This window comes from Tiliqua scincoides, chromosome 8 (genome assembly GCF_035046505.1).
Source record: "Tiliqua scincoides isolate rTilSci1 chromosome 8, rTilSci1.hap2, whole genome shotgun sequence".
Lineage (NCBI taxonomy): Eukaryota > Metazoa > Chordata > Lepidosauria > Squamata > Scincidae > Tiliqua > Tiliqua scincoides.
In genome coordinates this window covers 18,953,754-18,970,809 of record NC_089828.1, presented here as the reverse complement: position 1 = coordinate 18,970,809, position 17,056 = coordinate 18,953,754, and the positions used below count along the sequence as shown (strand labels likewise).

Genomic DNA, 17,056 nt, shown 5'->3' with positions numbered 1-17,056 from the left:
CGCCGCGCGACGGCCTCGGCACGTGCGCCCGGGCAAAAAGAGGTGGGCTACTGCGCATGCTCGGAATGGGGGAGCCTAGTGCGGTCTCTGCAATGGATCGGCGTGGCCAGGTTGCAGCAGGGCAAGAGTCAGTGGCTCTCACCCTTGGAGCTGGGACCCGCTTTTAAGGCTGCAGTCCTGTGCATGCTTTCCTGAGAGTAATGTCATTACACACAATGGGGCTTACTTCTGAGTAGACATGCATAGGATTGGGCTGCAAAGTGACACTCTGTTGGGATTTATCAGAAATTGGGTCCCAACCCACAGTTTTAGAAACATTGCAATAAGGTAGTGTTTCTCAAACAGTGGGTTGGTACCCACTAGGTGGATTGCGAGCCAATTTCAGGTAGATCCCCATTCATTTCAATATTTTATTTTTAATTTATTAGTCTTGATGCTACCCTGGTAAGTGACTGCATTTGGGGAATGTCACAGATCTGTACACTTAATGGGCTACTATGAAGATGCTTTTAACAGTGGTAGGCAATGGGACTTACTCCTGGGTAAGTGTGAGTAGGATTGCAGCCAAGGATTGTTAAAATTTTTACTGCTTGATGATGTCACTTCCAGTCATGACATCACTCCTGGTGGGTCCCGACAGATTCTCATTCTAAAAAGTGGGTCCCAGTGCTAAAGGAGCGAGAACCACTGCAATAGGGTGTTCTTTGTGCAAAGTGGGGTGATAGTTGCTGTGGGTACCTTTTCAGACAGCAAAAGTGGGTACGAAAAGTGTCTACACCAGTGGTTCTCACACATGTCGCACCAGGACCCACTTTTTAGAATGAGAATCTGTCAGGACCCATCGGAAGTGATGTCATGACCGGAAGTGATGTCATCAAGCAGGAACATTTTTCGCAATCCTACCCACACTTACCCAGGAGTAAGTCTCATTTACTATTGTTAAAAGAACATACATAGTAGCTTGTTTAAAGTACAGATCTGTACCATTTCCCCAATGCAGTCACATACCCCATGGTAGCATAAAGTCTAATCTATTAAAATTAAAATATTGAAATGAATGGGGATCCACCTGAAATTGGCTCGTGACCCACGTGGTGGGTCCCAACCTACAGTTTGAGAAACATTGGTCTAAACAAAAAGTGGGTACCATTTCAGACAACAAAAGAATACTATGTTTCTGTTATTCTTTCCCTTATGTACAAATCTCTGAAGAAAAAAAAACCAACATACTGTAGAACAGTGGTTTTCAACCGGTGTGCCGCGGCACACTCGTGTGCCGCAAGGCTGCCTCAGGTGTGCCGCAGGATCAGAGGAGACAGGCAGCAGTGGCTGCTTTGAGCCTCCCGCGGCAGGGAGAACAAGCAAGGGAGCAGCCAGGGAAAGGGCTGGTTGAGGCTGCTTTGCATCCCATGCAGCAGCTGAAGAGTTCTCTTGGAGCTTGCTCCTGCTACTGAGAACGACTCAGACTGCAACCTGGTCGTCATTTTCCTGGGAGGAAGCCCCATTGGCTACTATGGGGCTTACTTCTGAGTAGACATGCATAGGGTTGGGCATGAAAGCGGTTGTTGCCTGCCTGCGTGCTGATTGCCCAATGAGAGAAGCCCGGAGGAGCCAGGAGGTGGGAGCTGCGGAGTGAGAAGTGGGAGCCAGAAGTGGGCAAGCAGGTACACTTGTCTGCTGAGCGAGTCTGCTGAGGCCCCCAACCTAAGGACCAGCTGGCTGAAAAGGGTTCCTGAAAGTCCCTTTTCCTTGACAGTTTGCCTGCAATTCCCCAAAGCGACCCTCCCTGCACTTTGGGGCTTTTAGAGGAAGGGCGCTGGGTCACAATCCTATCCACACCTACCTGGGAGTAAGCCCATTGACTATAATGGGGCTTACTTCTGAGCAGGCAGGCATAGGAGTGGGCTCTGGGGGTGCTATCCCATCCACACTTTCCTGGGAGTAAGCCCCATGGGTATGTGCAACCTGATTTTAGAAGTAGGCTACCTCAGAATGCCAGATGGCAAGGGAGTGGCACCAGCATGCAGGTCTCTTGACTCCCTGAGGCATTTGGTGGGCTGCTGTGAGATAGAGGAAGCTGGACTAGATGGGCCCTGGGCCTGATCCAGCAGGGCTCTTATGATTCTGTCTCCTTGAGGGCAGGGCTAGGCTGCTACCTGAGATGCTGGAAGCCTGTTACCAGGGCCAGCCCAAGATCTCCTGCTAGCTGAGACAGCTTGCCAGATGCTGCCCCCTCAGTTATGTACTTGCCTCTGCCCCTCTAACTCTCTTCTCTCCACGTTTTCTTCTTCTCCAAGTAAAAGCTGTGAAATTACAGCTCGTAATTCAGCATTATGATGAGTGGCAGTGTGGGTTTTTCTTCATTTAACCTTGAGAAAAGCCTGCACTCCTTTGCTTTGTTATTTTGACAAGTGGTGGGGATCCTTCCCTAAACAGTGTATTGTGAACATGCCACTGCATCACATATGCACCTTCGCACTCACAGCTCTCCTAAACTTGGCAAATATTAGATACACTTGGCAAATACATACACTGGGACTGGTGTATGTATAAGTGGACAGTGAGCAGTGTTCGATGAATGAGTTCTTCTGGGTCTTCTCTACATACAGTAGTTTTTGTCAACATTTAAGTTTAAGTCGTTTTTCAGTTTCTGTATTATCAGATATGGATCAGTGGTTGAAAGCCAGTGTTTTAATCCCATTATTGGGCCATTTATTTACAGTTACAACATAAATTTAAAATAACAGCAATTAATTATAATATATTAATTATAAACATTTATCTAGTATGAATGGTACAATTTATGGAAATGGGTATGCAAGTAAGAAAAGTTTGGGTGCATCAGACTCTCCTTTAAATTTCCACTCCCTTTCCCTCTGCCTTTTCAAATCCAAGAAGGAGCAGAAAAGGCAGGCTTCTTAGGAAACAGTGCTTGAAAGATCTGAAGGAAGAGAGGCAACACCACGTAGAGGTTGAGGCAGGGACTTTTAGGCATAAGAGGAAGGAAAGGAGGGTAGGCAGACAAATAAGATGTGAACTGCATTACAACTTTTACAGTAATAGTTTTGAAACAACTTTGGCAAGTAGTTTTCCAGCACCTTTGTGTTAGAATGCATAAAAATATGATCGTGCATTACAAAGTATATATTTACATACATATTTACTTTAATGAACTGCAGCCCCTTAGTTATAGGGCTCTGTGAGAAGCATAAGGTCACAGAATGCAACCTGAAAGTGGATCACAATGCCTTTAGCCAGTAATGTTCAGTGGTTTCATACATGCATACAGGTTTTTTAAAGCTTTTGCAGAAAAGAGCAATTGCTTCACCGAGTTGTCTCCTTACACAAGGAAAGCTCTTCTAATCAGTTCAAGTGAAGTCTTTGTATCATCAAAGCCATCATAATATATGAGTGCAATTCCAAAAGTCCTCCTATGTACTTTGGCCTGAGTCAGAATTGCCTTCAAGCATACAACCTTATATATTCTTTCAGTGTCTTATACTGTAGCATCTTTACCTAGCAGATGTTGTTCAGAAGTCATGAATTACCTGCATTTTAACTTCTGCCCGCTGCCCGAACGGCCCCTCCTGACCGAGGAGTTAAGTCAGATAGAGGTTAAAAGAGAAGATGTTTCAGACCTCATTGATAAATTAAAGATCAATAAGTCACCGGGCCCTGATGGCATCCACCCAAGAGTTATTAAGGAATTGAAGAATGAAGTTGCAGACCTTTTGACTAAGGTATGCAACTTGTCCCTCAAAACGGCCGTGGTGCCAGAAGATTGGAGGATAGCAAATGTCATGCCTATTTTTAAAAAGGGAAAGAGGGGGGACCCGGGAAACTATAGGCCGGTCAGCCTAACATCCATACCGGGTAAGATGGTGGAATGCCTCATCAAAGATAGGATCTCAAAACACATAGATGAACAGGCCTTGCTGAGGGAGAGTCAGCATGGCTTCTGTAAGGGTAAGTCTTGCCTCACGAACCTTATAGAATTCTTTGAAAAGGTCAACAGGCATGTGGATGCGGGAGAACCCGTGGACATTATATATCTGGACTTTCAGAAGGCGTTTGACACGGTCCCTCACCAAAGACTACTGAAAAAACTCCACAGTCAGGGAATTCGAGGACAGGTCCTCTCGTGGATTGAGAACTGGTTGGAGGCCAGGAAGCAGAGAGTGGGTGTCAATGGGCAATTTTCACAATGGAGAGAGGTGAAAAGCGGTGTGCCCCAAGGATCTGTCCTGGGACCGGTGCTTTTCAACCTCTTCATAAATGACCTGGAGACAGGGTTGAGCAGTGAAGTGGCTAAGTTTGCAGACGACACCAAACCTTTCCAAGTGGTGAAGACCAGAAGTGATTGTGAGGAGCTCCAGAAGGATCTCTCCAGACTGGCAGAATGGGCAGCAAAATGGCAGATGCGCTTCAATGTCTGTAAGTGTAAAGTCATGCACATTGGGGCAAAAAATCAAAACTTTAGATATAGGCTGATGGGTTCTGAGCTGTCTGTGACAGATCAGGAGAGAGATCTTGGGGTGGTGGTGGACAGGTCGATGAAAGTGTTGACCCAATGTGCGGCGGCAGTGAAGAAGGCCAATTCTATGCTTGGGATCATTAGGAAGGGTATTGAGAACAAAACGGCTAGTATTATAATGCCGTTGTACAAATCGATGGTAAGGCCACACCTGGAGTATTGTGTCCAGTTCTGGTCGCCGCATCTCAAAAAAGACATAGTGGAAATGGAAAAGGTGCAAAAGAGAGCGACTAAGATGATTACGGTGCTGGGGCACCTTCCTTATGAGGAAAGGCTACGGCGTTTGGGCCTCTTCAGCCTAGAAAAGAGACGCTTGAGGGGGGACATGATTGAGACATACAAAATTATGCAGGGGATGGACAGAGTGGATAGGGAGATGCTCTTTACACTCTCACATAATACCAGAACCAGGGGACATCCACTAAAATTGAGTGTTGGGCGGGTTAGGACAGACAAAAGAAAATATTTCTTTACTCAGCGTGTGGTCAGTCTGTGGAACTCCTTGCCACAGGATGTGGTGCTGGCGTCTAGCCTAGACGCCTTTAAAAGGGGATTGGACAAGTTTCTGGAGGAAAAATCCATTATGGGGTACAAGCCATGATGTGCATGCGCAACCTCCTGATTTTAGAAATGGGCTATGTCAGAATGCCAGATGCAAGGGAGGGCACCAGGATGCAGGTCTCTTGTTATCTGGGGTGCTCCCTGGGGCATTTGGTGGGCCGCTGTGAGATACAGGAAGCTGGACTAGATGGGCCTATGGCCTGATCCAGTGGGGCTGTTCTTATGTAACTTAGCCACTGCAGTGGCTATCAACTCCTAGGTTCTCCTGTGGGGGGAGGGGGCTGCCCGACTCCAAGGCAATGTATGAACATTTAAAGTACATTTATTCTTGGCCTCAGAGCTAGTCTCTCCTTGCTTCAGATTTTACCATTAGGAACGCAGTTTAATCTGGAATCGCTCACACTTTTTGTGTTTCATTGTGAGTCCATACTGGGGAGTTATGTCCACTGTGGCCCCATTGCACACACTGAATTCCAGCTTCTGGACTAGGGTGGTCAAGAAAAGGAAGACTTCTCCTTTGCCAATGTTCTCTCCGATGCACCTTCTCTTGCCCAAACCAAACGTCAGAACCTTCTCACTCTCTGCTCGGTTTATTCCAGTCCCACTAGCAGCAAGAAAACGTTCTGGGTTGAAGGTGGAAGGGTCCTTCCAAAGCTTCCTGAAAAGGAAAGGAGAGAATCTAGATGACCAATGTGTAGGCCACAAATGGCAAATTTGGGGCATTTATTTAGGCATTTATTTAGGCCTGCCTTGCATCAAATGAATCTGTGAAAAACCAGAAGGCCAGCAAAGTCTACTTGAGAAGAGCTTTAAAATGGGTTTTAGAGATTATACTTACTCATCATGGTTGACTTGCCACTGATTGACAAATACACAAAGATTCTTAGGGATGTAGAAGCCGTTCAGCGCCGTGTCCCTAGTTGTGCTACAGGAAGAAGCAATATAGTACAATAAGTTATAATGGACACAAGTAGCTGCCAGCATCTTGATCTTATTTTGGATGGTGGCATAACTTGAACAAAATGAGACTGCAATCCTAAGCATGCTTACTTGGAATTAACAAGACTCCCAAATAAAAAAGGAGATTTAGAATCAGGGTTGTCCTATCCAGGAGACCAACTGAAGCAGGTACCTTAGGCAGCCATTTATCTGGAAAGCTTATGTCCTGTCCACTCCCCCCCCCCCCACTGCTGCTCCTCATGGTCTCTCCATTCAGAAAGAATGAGAGAAATGGAGCAGAAGAGGAAACATGGACAAGAGTGTGGTGGGATAGCGTGTCAGAGATGAGGCACCCACCACTCTTCGGATTTGAAAAGGAAGAGGGGAATGGAGCAGAAGGAGAAGGGCAGAGAAAAGGAATGGCGGCAGCAGCAGCTGTTTGACAGAAATGGACACCCCTGCCAATCTAGTATGAGTAGAGTCATGGATGGACCAGCCCAGGAAGCAGGTCATGTTGCAAGGACTGACCCTCATAAAAGCATCTTGGGCAGGCTCACCCTGGACTGAGGGGGGAAAAGGGACTTTACTGCTATGATCTGTCTTGCTCCCTGGATCTCAATCCCCTGATATGGCAGGAATGGGATCCGACATCAGGGTATGTTGTAAGATGCTGAACAAGGGGAAAGATGATGGACATACCCTTCACCTTGGGAAGATTCCCAAATAGGGTCCTGATATGGGGCAACTGATTTGTAACACAATGCTAAGTTTCTAGATGGAAGGATCCAAGTCTGTCTAGAAGACTTCGCCCCAATTCCCTGCTGTGTGGAACTCTATAGTCAGTCATTGGTAAAGAAAATGTACTTTGCATTTACTCAAAGGCTTACTCATTTTGTCTTATGTTCCAAATCTGAGCCATGGCAAACATGGCCAATACTCAGCCTGCATTAATCACTGTCTTGAGATACTAGTTAATGCCACCTAGGATGGACAACTTAGTCTCCAGTTACCTAGTCCAAGTTCTCACTTGGCTATTCCATCCTCATACAAGCCTTACCAGTGAGGAATTGTGAAGGGCAGGAAAGAGGAATGTCTGAACATCTCCAAGATAAAAGCTTCTGTGTAAGGCAACATGGATCGATCTGACAGTCTGGGCTTCCTTTCTCTACCAATGGTCTGGTCTTCAAGGAAAAAAGAAGAAAACAGGTTGATTCAAGTCCAGACTTTAGGCAGGGCATGTTAAACTAAAAGGAGGTGGACCAGATTTACCTATTTCTTCCTGAACCTTCTTCTGGATTTCAGGGTAAGTCACCATATACATGAGGGACCAGGACAAGGCAGTGGTCACCGTGTCAAAACCTAGATAGACACAAAAGACAAAACACCAGGTGCAGAGAAATAAGCACTAATGGTGGCATGAATGTCAATGATACCTGTTGGGCAGCATCTATGACACTATTTGGGACAGTGGGTGATTTTTCCCCCCTTAAAGGTATTTGGAAGTTGTGCTCTCCCCTACCCAACTCCAGCACACGATCATCTAGCCCCCAAAGACTGCAGTAACGCCTGGCCATAAGGAGAATGTTTCCTAAATATACATTTTATTTAGGAGGTTGTGCACTTTCCCCAAGTATGGAATGCATGTCTAGTTCTTAAAAATAAAAATTGGTGTTAGCAGCAACAAGATTTTTCCCTTCTCTATTGGCACAAAAGGGTGTCACAGGAGGAGGGGGCAAAGGTCAGGTGTAGTTGGGGTTGCATTTCCAGCCAATCAAAATGTCTTAATGAACAGGGCCAGATCCTTCCAAGAGGCTAACAGAGGTGGTTGCCTCTGATGGTGGATTGGAAAAGATGTTTGCTTCATCTGCCCAATTCTGCTGCTGCTGCTCCCTGGATCCCAGGAGACACTCTAGCCCACCAATCTCCTCCTCCACACTTCCTCTTCTGCTTCATTCTTTTTCAGAAGGGAACAAGAGGAAGACAGTGTGGAAGGGTCTGTTGCATTGCCAGATAAGGGGGGGGAGGCACTTGGTACATACAGTAAGGTATTTCATAAGGCTGGGGACAGCATTTGATGATGGCGGGCATGGACCAGCCTTGTTCATTGCCAAATACTTTGAGTTGATCAATACAGTTGCCCCCACATTTTGCCTCAAGTTTTGGGAGGGTCCTGTTCAGGCAAAATGTGTATGAATGACCACACACATTTTAAAAAACTCAATATTTTTTCACACTCATTCAAGGACTTTGCACATCTCCAGTTGTCAGGCTAAAGTGACAGGCTTTGCAAAGCAAGGTGATCCTATGCAGAACAGAACAACGTTTGGAAACGACTGTGCATTGGCTCATGTTTTTGAGGCATTGGTGTGAAAGCAAATGCAATGATCTAAGCAGTGTCTGGAAGCATTTGCCATCTTTAGGAGCACCTCACTTCAGCAGGTATACAATGTAGTTGCAACACACACACAAAAAAGAGAGACAGGTCAGGGAATGGTCTTTAGGTGAGCAGGTTCCTACCTGCTCCAAAGAGATCGCCAACAATATTGGCAATCTTCCGATTCAAGAACTTCATGTTTGCATTCTCATCTACATTTTCGTTCTGGCTGTGCTCAATCAGGGAGTCCGTGATGTCTCGAATGTTATCCTGCAATACAGAAGCCAGAAGTTGGTCAGGGTACCAAAGTGCGAAATACCAATTCTCCTATCTTTTACCAAAGAGCAATTCTGTGGACCTTCATGGGCATACTACCACTGATGTGCTGCCTTCCAGTGTGACCAGTCTAAAACTCTGACCAGAAGTAATCACTCTGGTTTGGAAGTAGCACTGATTAAACAGTCAACTGAAAAGGGGGTACAGAGAGGTGGCAATCGGGCACGCCCCTCAAGGGCCAGGATCCTTCAGTACCAAGTTGCTTTCTTTGCAAACGACCTAAATCTTTCCAAACATCTGCTCAAGTAGTATGATCTAATCCCAATCCAGTTTATTGCTACATTTTGATTGTGAGGACAAATCTTTGCCATTTTATTTGCAATTCCTTTTACATTCCCTTGCATGCTTTCACCTGGAGGCAAACGGCTGAACTGTTTGAGCTACAAACAAGAAAAAGCCAAATTGTCACAGGCAAGGTGGGAAACACACCAAACTGAAAGGTCGAGAGGGCATCCTTACCTTGTCAAAGCTTGTGTAGTGATCCATAATAATTTTCTCCACAAATACATTAAACCGCTGATTGAGATCTTTGAAGGCCTTCATGGTGCGGCTGGGTAGATATTGGAGGACAGGGATGAAGTCAGCAGGGTTTCCAGAAGCTGCTGCCTCTCCAAATTCATTGCCCAGATTCACCATACTGAGCAATTCCTGGTCATCATGGCTGTAGCGCTTACCAAAGCACATGGCACAGATGACATTGGCGACAGAGACCACTAGGTATCGGTAAGGGTCAAAGCTTTTCTGTTCCTCCATCAGCTCCTGGAACTTTATCACTAAGTAGTCAGCTTCTTTGGACACATGCTCCTCTAGCAAACAAGTGGAGGATGTCGGACTGATTGAAGATGAAAAGGTCTTCAGAGCATTCTGGGCCAGCTTTCTCTTGGCTTTCCAAATTTCACCAGAATCCTTCCCAAAGGTTAAGCTCTGGCCATCCCCAATGAACTGGAAGCTGTAGAGATCAGGGCGTCCCAAGAAGTCTTCTCCTTGCTTGGTCAGGGCTTGCTTGATGGTTTCTAACCCACTCAGGACTAACACTGGTCTGGTGCCAAGATGGATTTGCATCACATCCCCATACTTCTTACTCATCTGAGTCAAGGTCAGGTGGGGGTTCTTCCCCAGCTCCAGCATGTTGCCAATCAAGGGATAGCCTCTTGGTCCGGGGAGTCTCTTCAGTCCCTGTGGGATCCGCTGCCAGAAGGATTTGACGATCACAAAGACCAGGCAGGAAAGAGCAAAGGGAATGAGGATGTTTGTGACAGATATGATGTCTTGACTCCCCATCAGAGCAACCTTCATCTTCGTAGACCTAAATATCTGAACACAACAAAACAAGCAGGAGAGGGAAGCTCAGTGAGCAAGGAAGTGTTATTTAGTGACTGCAGAACAATGTTAATATTAAATTATCAAGTTCACTGTACTAGAACTTATTAATTTAAGCTATGTAAACTACTTTTGGAAACTTTCTTTTTTATCTGCCATAAAGCAATAGGTATGTGTTATTATTAAGAGCTATGTATATTTTGGGCTAAAAATGTGAATGGTGTGGAAATCCAAATTATGCTCTGAGAAAAACTAGATCCTGTAGTTTCTATAAAGTACACAAATTAAAGCTAATTTGCATACACTCCGTTTGCAAAATGACAGTGTTCAAAAACCAATGGGAGAGTGCATCAATCCATGTGTGCTAGGTCACATCCTAGCTACATTGTTACAATGTAACATGCAGCTGCAGTTGAAGCTGCACTGATGGAATCCAGTGTTTGTCCTGGGGGGGGGGGGCATGAACACTACCTTAATTCTAGAGCCCAGGTCAACCAGGCAGGTAGACCTGGGTTCCTAGATGAACTTTGGCCTCCATGGCCAAGGTTTGCTGGGCAGGTAGACCTGGGCTCCCTATCTACCTGCCAGGTAAACCTGGGCTCCCATTCTGATTGCCTTCTGGAGACACCTTTTGCAGGCAGGTAGACTTGGACTCCCATCCAGACTTGGAACCCAGATCTACCTGCCAGGTTGACCTTCCTCTCTGGTGTGACAGTTTGGGGGGCACGCACCTACTGCCCCCTGCCCCTTGGGATTCACCCAAGCCTTGAAGAGCATTGGGAAACTACAGCAGGTGCAAAATTCTGCTGCCAGACTGGTGGTGGGGGTCTCTAGATCAGCACATGTAACTCCACTTCTGTGTGCTCTACACTGGCTTTCCATCTCTTTCTGAGGTTAGTTCAAAGTCCTGGTTGTGAGCTTGAAACCCCTATGCAATTTGGACCAGGGTACCTAGAAGGACCACCTTCTAGATGTGAATCTGCCAGTGTACTGAGATTTTCCAGGAGGGCTGTTATCTGTGGTAGTCCCTAGACTCTAAAACTCCCTGCCACAAGAGGTACATTATGTTTGGTCCCTACCAGCCTTTAATTTTTTTAAACTTAACTATTCTGCCAGACTTTCAAAGGGAGCGTAGCGAGTGTATCTGTCAATTGATGTGGCTTTTATTGGTGCTGCACCTCTGGTTTATATGGTCCACCTTGCTGATTAGTCCATTTCTGATATCTTATTTTATCGAATTGTGTTCAGTAAACACAATTATTGTTTGTCTTTATTTTGTTCAGTTGTGTTTGTTTTTTGTCGATCAACCACCTTGTGATTTTGTGAAAGGCAGGATAAAAAAAGAATCTTCTAGAATGTTGGCTTGAAACTCACCATTATCCAATAATGGAACTTTAAAAGGAGACAGAACAGACTAGAATTGGCACATTTGATTCTATTCATTGGAGGCTCTATCAAGAGCTCCATGAGGTTCTCTTTCCCATGATAAAATTAGCACAGCTAAACTAGAACTGGGTTATCACCAATTTCTGCAGTTAGCACAAATGATCACTATCCCTTTTGTACTGGAGTTTGGCATAGAAATGTCACAGGCTGTATCTTTTTCATTTCATGGCCATTTGACCCTACTGTTTACAGGTCGTTTTTCCCCCTCTGTAGCTGTGTGGATATATTTGCCAACCGAAGGTAGCATTTCATGAGCCTGGTGAAGTGGGCTCTAATCCAAGGAAGTTTATGCCACAACATATCAGTTAATGATTAAGGGGCAGTTACCAATTATATTGCCATCCAGCAGGTACCCAAGACAAATAACAAGATGCCCATTGCTACATGCTGATGAGGAGAAATTGCATTTTCCCAGCAGCACAACATAGTTGCTTGAGTGCAAGGAAAAGTGGGTTGGCTGGAGATATGCACCAGGAGCAGGCTTAAATGGCTAGCAAATTGCACATTCCATGTGCAATCTGGAAAAGTGAAAATGCTATACATTACGGATGTTTTTTATTTTCAAAAGAAAAAGTGGGGACAGCTCTGGGGCTCAGTCAAGGTTGCATGAACATCCCACTCTAAACTAAAACATGGTTCCAAAATATTAGTTGACATGCAGTGAGCTACACTTACTCAGTGATGAATGTGGAAGTGCTCTGCACATGCTCAGAGACACATTGCCAAACATATTTACTTGATTTCTACCCAGCCTTCCAAGCAACAAGGGACAAAACTTCTGGCATTCCAACACCAGCAGAGCATGTAACTCCACTTCTGTGTGTGCTACACTGGGGTCCCATCTCTTTCTGAGTTCAGTTCAAGGTGCTGATTCTGAGCTTGAAAGCCTATACTTTTGGGGCCAGGATACCTTAAGGACCACCTTCTAGCATTTGAATCTGCCCACCTGCTGAGATTTTCCAAGAGGGCTGTTATTGGTGGTTGACTCTAGACTCTGAAACTCCCTGCCACAGGAGGTCTGGCATTCCAAACACTGACAGGTTTCAGTCCTGGATAGAACATACGCTTTGATGCAGCATCATAGCTGAGAATAACTAGTGGTATTATTTAGATGGCATGACCTGGTGGCCAAGTTACAAATCAGGACTTCCCGGGTTCAAATCTCACTCCCCACGAACTCACTTAGAGCCAATCTTAAGCATGTCTACTCAGAAGTAAGCCCCATTATAGTCAAGGGGTTTACTCCCGGATAAGTGTGGATATGATTGCAGCCTTAGAGCCCAATCCTATGGCTGTCTACTCAGAAGTAAGCCCCATTATAGTCAATGGGGCTTACTTCCAGGAAAGTGTGGATAGGACTGAAGCCTTAGGCTGTAATCCTGGCCACACTTTCCTGGGAGTAAGCTCCATTGACTACAGTGGGGTTTACTTCTGAGTAGACATAGGACTGGGCTCTTAGTGGCCTTAGAGCCCAAGCCTATGCCTGTCTGCTCAGAGGTTATTCCCAATGTAGTCAATGGGGCTTGCTCCCGGTAAGCGTGAATAGGATTGCAGCCTAGCCACACTTTCCTGAGAGTAAGCCCCATTGAACAAAATAGGGTTTACTTCTGAGTAGACCTGGTTAGGCTCGTGCCCTTAGACATTGGCCCTCTCAGCCTCCTCTCCCTCACAGAGTGAGGATAACCATACTGTGCAGACCTTGCAGGGTTGTTGTACTAAATATTACATCAAGACAGTACACACGGAGCGCTTTGCACGCTCCAACGTGCTAAATAATATTGTCATGTTCAGCAATTAGTCCACCTTGGGAGATATTGGATAGGATGCAAATTAATGACAGATCATCAATCAATCAATCAAGCATGCGCGCACACGCGCGCGCGCACACACACACACACACACACACACACACACACACACACAAAGTTTGCAGATCTGAGCGCAAGCCCCTTTACCTGCAGGGCACTGTCGGTCTTGAGTCCAGCCAGTCGTCCCCAAGGATGCTCGCAGTGGCTCTAGCTCCCTGGGACTCCCAGCGTGTTCATTGGAGTGCCACTTTCTGCCGCTTTATATGCACCTCCCTGGCTCGCGATTGGCCCGGGCATCCTCGGGGTCACGTGTCAGGCGTGGCACTCCCACCCCAGTTAGTCGGGACTCGGGTTTCTGCGTGTGCTTAGAGGGCGATCGTGCCCTGCGCCGGTCGCGTGAATGGAGACGTCCCTCCAGAGCTGAACTCTGGGTTGTTTGCAAGCTGATCGCTGTAAAGGAGTAGGCATCCGGAGCAGGGAAAGAAGGCAAGGCCAGCACGCGCGATTTAGCAGCAGCTGGCTGATCAGAGTGGCCCCTAGACTCTGGAACTCCCTGCCACAAGAGGTCTGGGTTTCCAACACCAGCAGGTTTCAGTCCTGGGATAGAACTTACGCTCTGAGGCTGCATCATAGCTAAGAGTAAGGAGTGACATTCTTTAGATGGCAAGGGCTAAGACTGAGTTAAAAGTCTGTGTGTGTGTGTGTGTGTGTGTGTGTGTGTGTGTGTGTGTGTGTGTTTTCTCTCTACACCCTCTGTGTGTGCCCGAGAAGCGGGTCCGATTCCTTCTGGATCGAGCGCCCTTAAAGCAGAGAGGTTCAGGCGATGGAAAGGCAAAGAGCGGATTCCCACGTGCACGTGAACTCTAACCATACGTTTGAATGAATTCGCTTTATTATTGTCCTTGATGCTGCAGCCTTTCATCCAGGGAGTTCAGGGCTGCTCACAGATACCTCCTGACCCTTCCTGCATCCCGCCCAACATAGAGATGATGGAGGCTGCATACTTTACCTGTGAGTAAGCCCCATTGGTACTTGGTACCAATGGTAATGGTAATGGTACTTACTTCTGAGTAGGCATGCATAGGATTGGGCTGTTAGGGGATGCCAAGCTTATTTCACATAACAGTTATATATGACAGTAGTCTTCAAGCTTTTTGGGGCCACAACCCAAATAAATAAATAAATTGTAGACCCACCATTGGTCCTGCCATGCCTCCTGGGACCCTATCCACACACCCCTACCTCTATTGCTGCCCACTCCCCAGCTCCCATAACACCCTCCCAGCGCTGTTCACTGTAACCAAATACTCAGAGAGAGCAGAAAAAAGTGACCATGAAACCCTGCACTAGTGAAAGCTATTTTAGCACAATTGCCAAGAACCTTAGCAGGACAGCCACACCATCTCCTGGTACCTGCAGGGGTACACCAGATGCCTTCCCCTTTACCTGGTGGTGCTCTAGTCCAGTGGTCTTCAACCTTTTTCATTCCTGAAAGTTGCCAGGACCCCATAACTGAGGTTTCACGATCCCATTGGCGTCCCGACCCCAAAGTTGAAGAACACTGACATATGATAGACTTCAGATGTTTGAGAGCTACAGTAAATTTAATGTTATTAAATTTCAGTTCTTAAATATATTTACTCACCTTGAACATTAAATTTATGTTTTAATCCAGGGGGCTCTCCGTTCAAAACCATTTTTGATTTACCTTTGATATTAATTGTGATGCAAAAAGGAGCTCAGCCAACATATTTCTACAAGCTACACATTTGATGTCAAAGAGCTCTATGTGGCTTGCAAGCCACAGTTTGACCACCCCAGCTTAGACTGAAGAACGGAATGGATGAGGCTCCCTGACCCAGAGCCAGAGTTTGTGTACAGCAGTAATCTCTGTGCCAATAGGCACCTCCAAAGGCTGCTGGGGCAAGGGTCTTTCCCAGCTCTGCTAATCCTTTTGAGTCCAGATGCTACTTGCAAAGTAAGCAGGTCCCAATTTTATGGGTTGCAGGGATGGCCCTGCCACCAGCTCCGAAACAAAACAGCAAAGAGAATAAGCCGATGCAAAGGAGGAGGAGGGCAAAGGTACAGGTGTAGAGTCCCCTTTTTTGCAAGCTAGCTGCAGGCACAAGGTCCCAGGTTCAATCCCTGCCATCTCCAGGAGGGGCTGGAAAGCCCCCATGTGCAAACCCTGCAGGGTGGCTGCCAGTCAAGAATACTGAGCTAGAGGGCTGAAGGATATTGACTTAGCAGAAGGCAGCTTCATATGTGATTTCAGAAAGTGCCACTCTGGTTACCCCTCATCTATAAGTGCATTGCACACTCATTGAGATGCTTATCGTGTGTGAATGGTATCACAAACCTGAGATGTGGTGGTTGATATCTTGACCACCTGCTCACCCAAACAAGTTATCAACCCTTTCGCAATGCACCAAATGCTTCCCCGCTTCCTTGGGGTGCACCAGCCATCATCACTACCACTTTTCCTCCTCCTGCTGCTGCTCCCTTGATTCAATAAGGAAGGAGGCTTTATTCCAGAGCTCTCCTGCTCTGTTCCTTTCTTTCCAAATCTAGGGAGTGGAAAGTGGAGCAGTGGTGGAGGTAAGTGGGTGGGTGGAAGCGGGTTCCACCCTGCCAAACTGCTGCCTGAGACAACTGACTCAGTTGGCCTCATGGGTGGGCCGGGTCAAGAGTGAAAGAGCAGTGACAGCCGGTGGTGCCACTGCCAGTAAGCAGAGGCAATAATGTATTTTGCATGCCTTTACAGGTACCAGGATGTCTTGGGCCTTGGATAGGAAAGCAACTGGTGCACTGCCCAAGGAAACAGACCTTGGAAGTATTCATACGTTCTGTCCCTTTGCGGGGGGGGGGGGGGAGTGGTCAGAGAATTTGACATGGGGTAGAAAAGAGACAAGCAAGGGGTACCTGCCTCTGCCTGGCTTTCTCCACTGCTCCTTCCTGGATTCCAAAAGAAAGAGAGGAACAGAACAGACAGGGAGTGTGGAGGAGACTAGACTAGAGCATCAGAGATGTTCTAGCAGAGCATTTCTCAAACTGTGGGTCAGGACCCACCAGGTGGGTCATGATCCAATTTCAGGTGGGTACATAGCACCAACCCCAGCCACCTTTGAAAATACAGAGCCAAAAATACAGGGTACAGAGCTGCTGAGCAGGGCAGGTTCCTGGTGGGAGAGAAGCATAGTGCTTTGCCCTGAAAAGGTGGGAAGATGGGATGTTGGAAAGGGGGAGGGCTGTGTGGCTGGAGAAGGATCTCAGTCTTTTGACTTCTGAACTGGAAAGTTTGAATTCCGAGCCACGCAAAATAACAGCACGAGTTGATCTGTAATGGGACTTTTGGCTGATTAAGGCTTAGGTTTGAAGCCTAAATTGATGGTGTCACTTCTGGCCATGACATCACTTTCAGGTTAATGACATCACTTCCAGTGTGTCCCGACATTGTCATTCTAAAAAGTGGGTCCTGGTGCTAAAAAGTTTGAGAACCATTGTTCTAACCTACCATGCTCTTCTCCTCCATGCATCCTTCCGCTCTATTCAGTGCTGCCTTTTGGAATCCAGAGAGGGAAGATCAGGAAGAGAGGGGAGTCCCACTGTATAGTAAGGGGCATGGTGGAAGAATTTGGTGCAGAACCTCAAATAAAGTTTATTATTATTAAATGCCAGGAGATCTTGAGTCAGGCCTGCCTTATCCCCTCATTCTGCTGCAGGTATTGATTTTCGGGC

The 17,056-nt window shown here is 46.5% G+C and overlaps 1 protein-coding gene across 1 annotated transcript; it reads right to left on the bottom strand.

The window, feature by feature from the left end:
* Nucleotides 1-5,061: 5,061 nt before the first annotated feature.
* Nucleotides 5,062-13,581, bottom strand: LOC136658399 (cytochrome P450 1A5-like). Its single transcript, XM_066634956.1, has 7 exons — nucleotides 13,466-13,581; nucleotides 9,204-10,058; nucleotides 8,552-8,678; nucleotides 7,304-7,393; nucleotides 7,092-7,215; nucleotides 5,934-6,020; nucleotides 5,062-5,753 (listed from the first exon to the last, which is right to left on the bottom strand). Exons 2-7 carry the CDS (start codon nucleotides 10,038-10,040, stop codon nucleotides 5,465-5,467), a joined length of 1,554 nt encoding a protein of 517 aa, XP_066491053.1. The 5' UTR covers nucleotides 10,041-10,058; nucleotides 13,466-13,581; the 3' UTR covers nucleotides 5,062-5,464.
* Nucleotides 13,582-17,056: the final 3,475 nt, after the last annotated feature.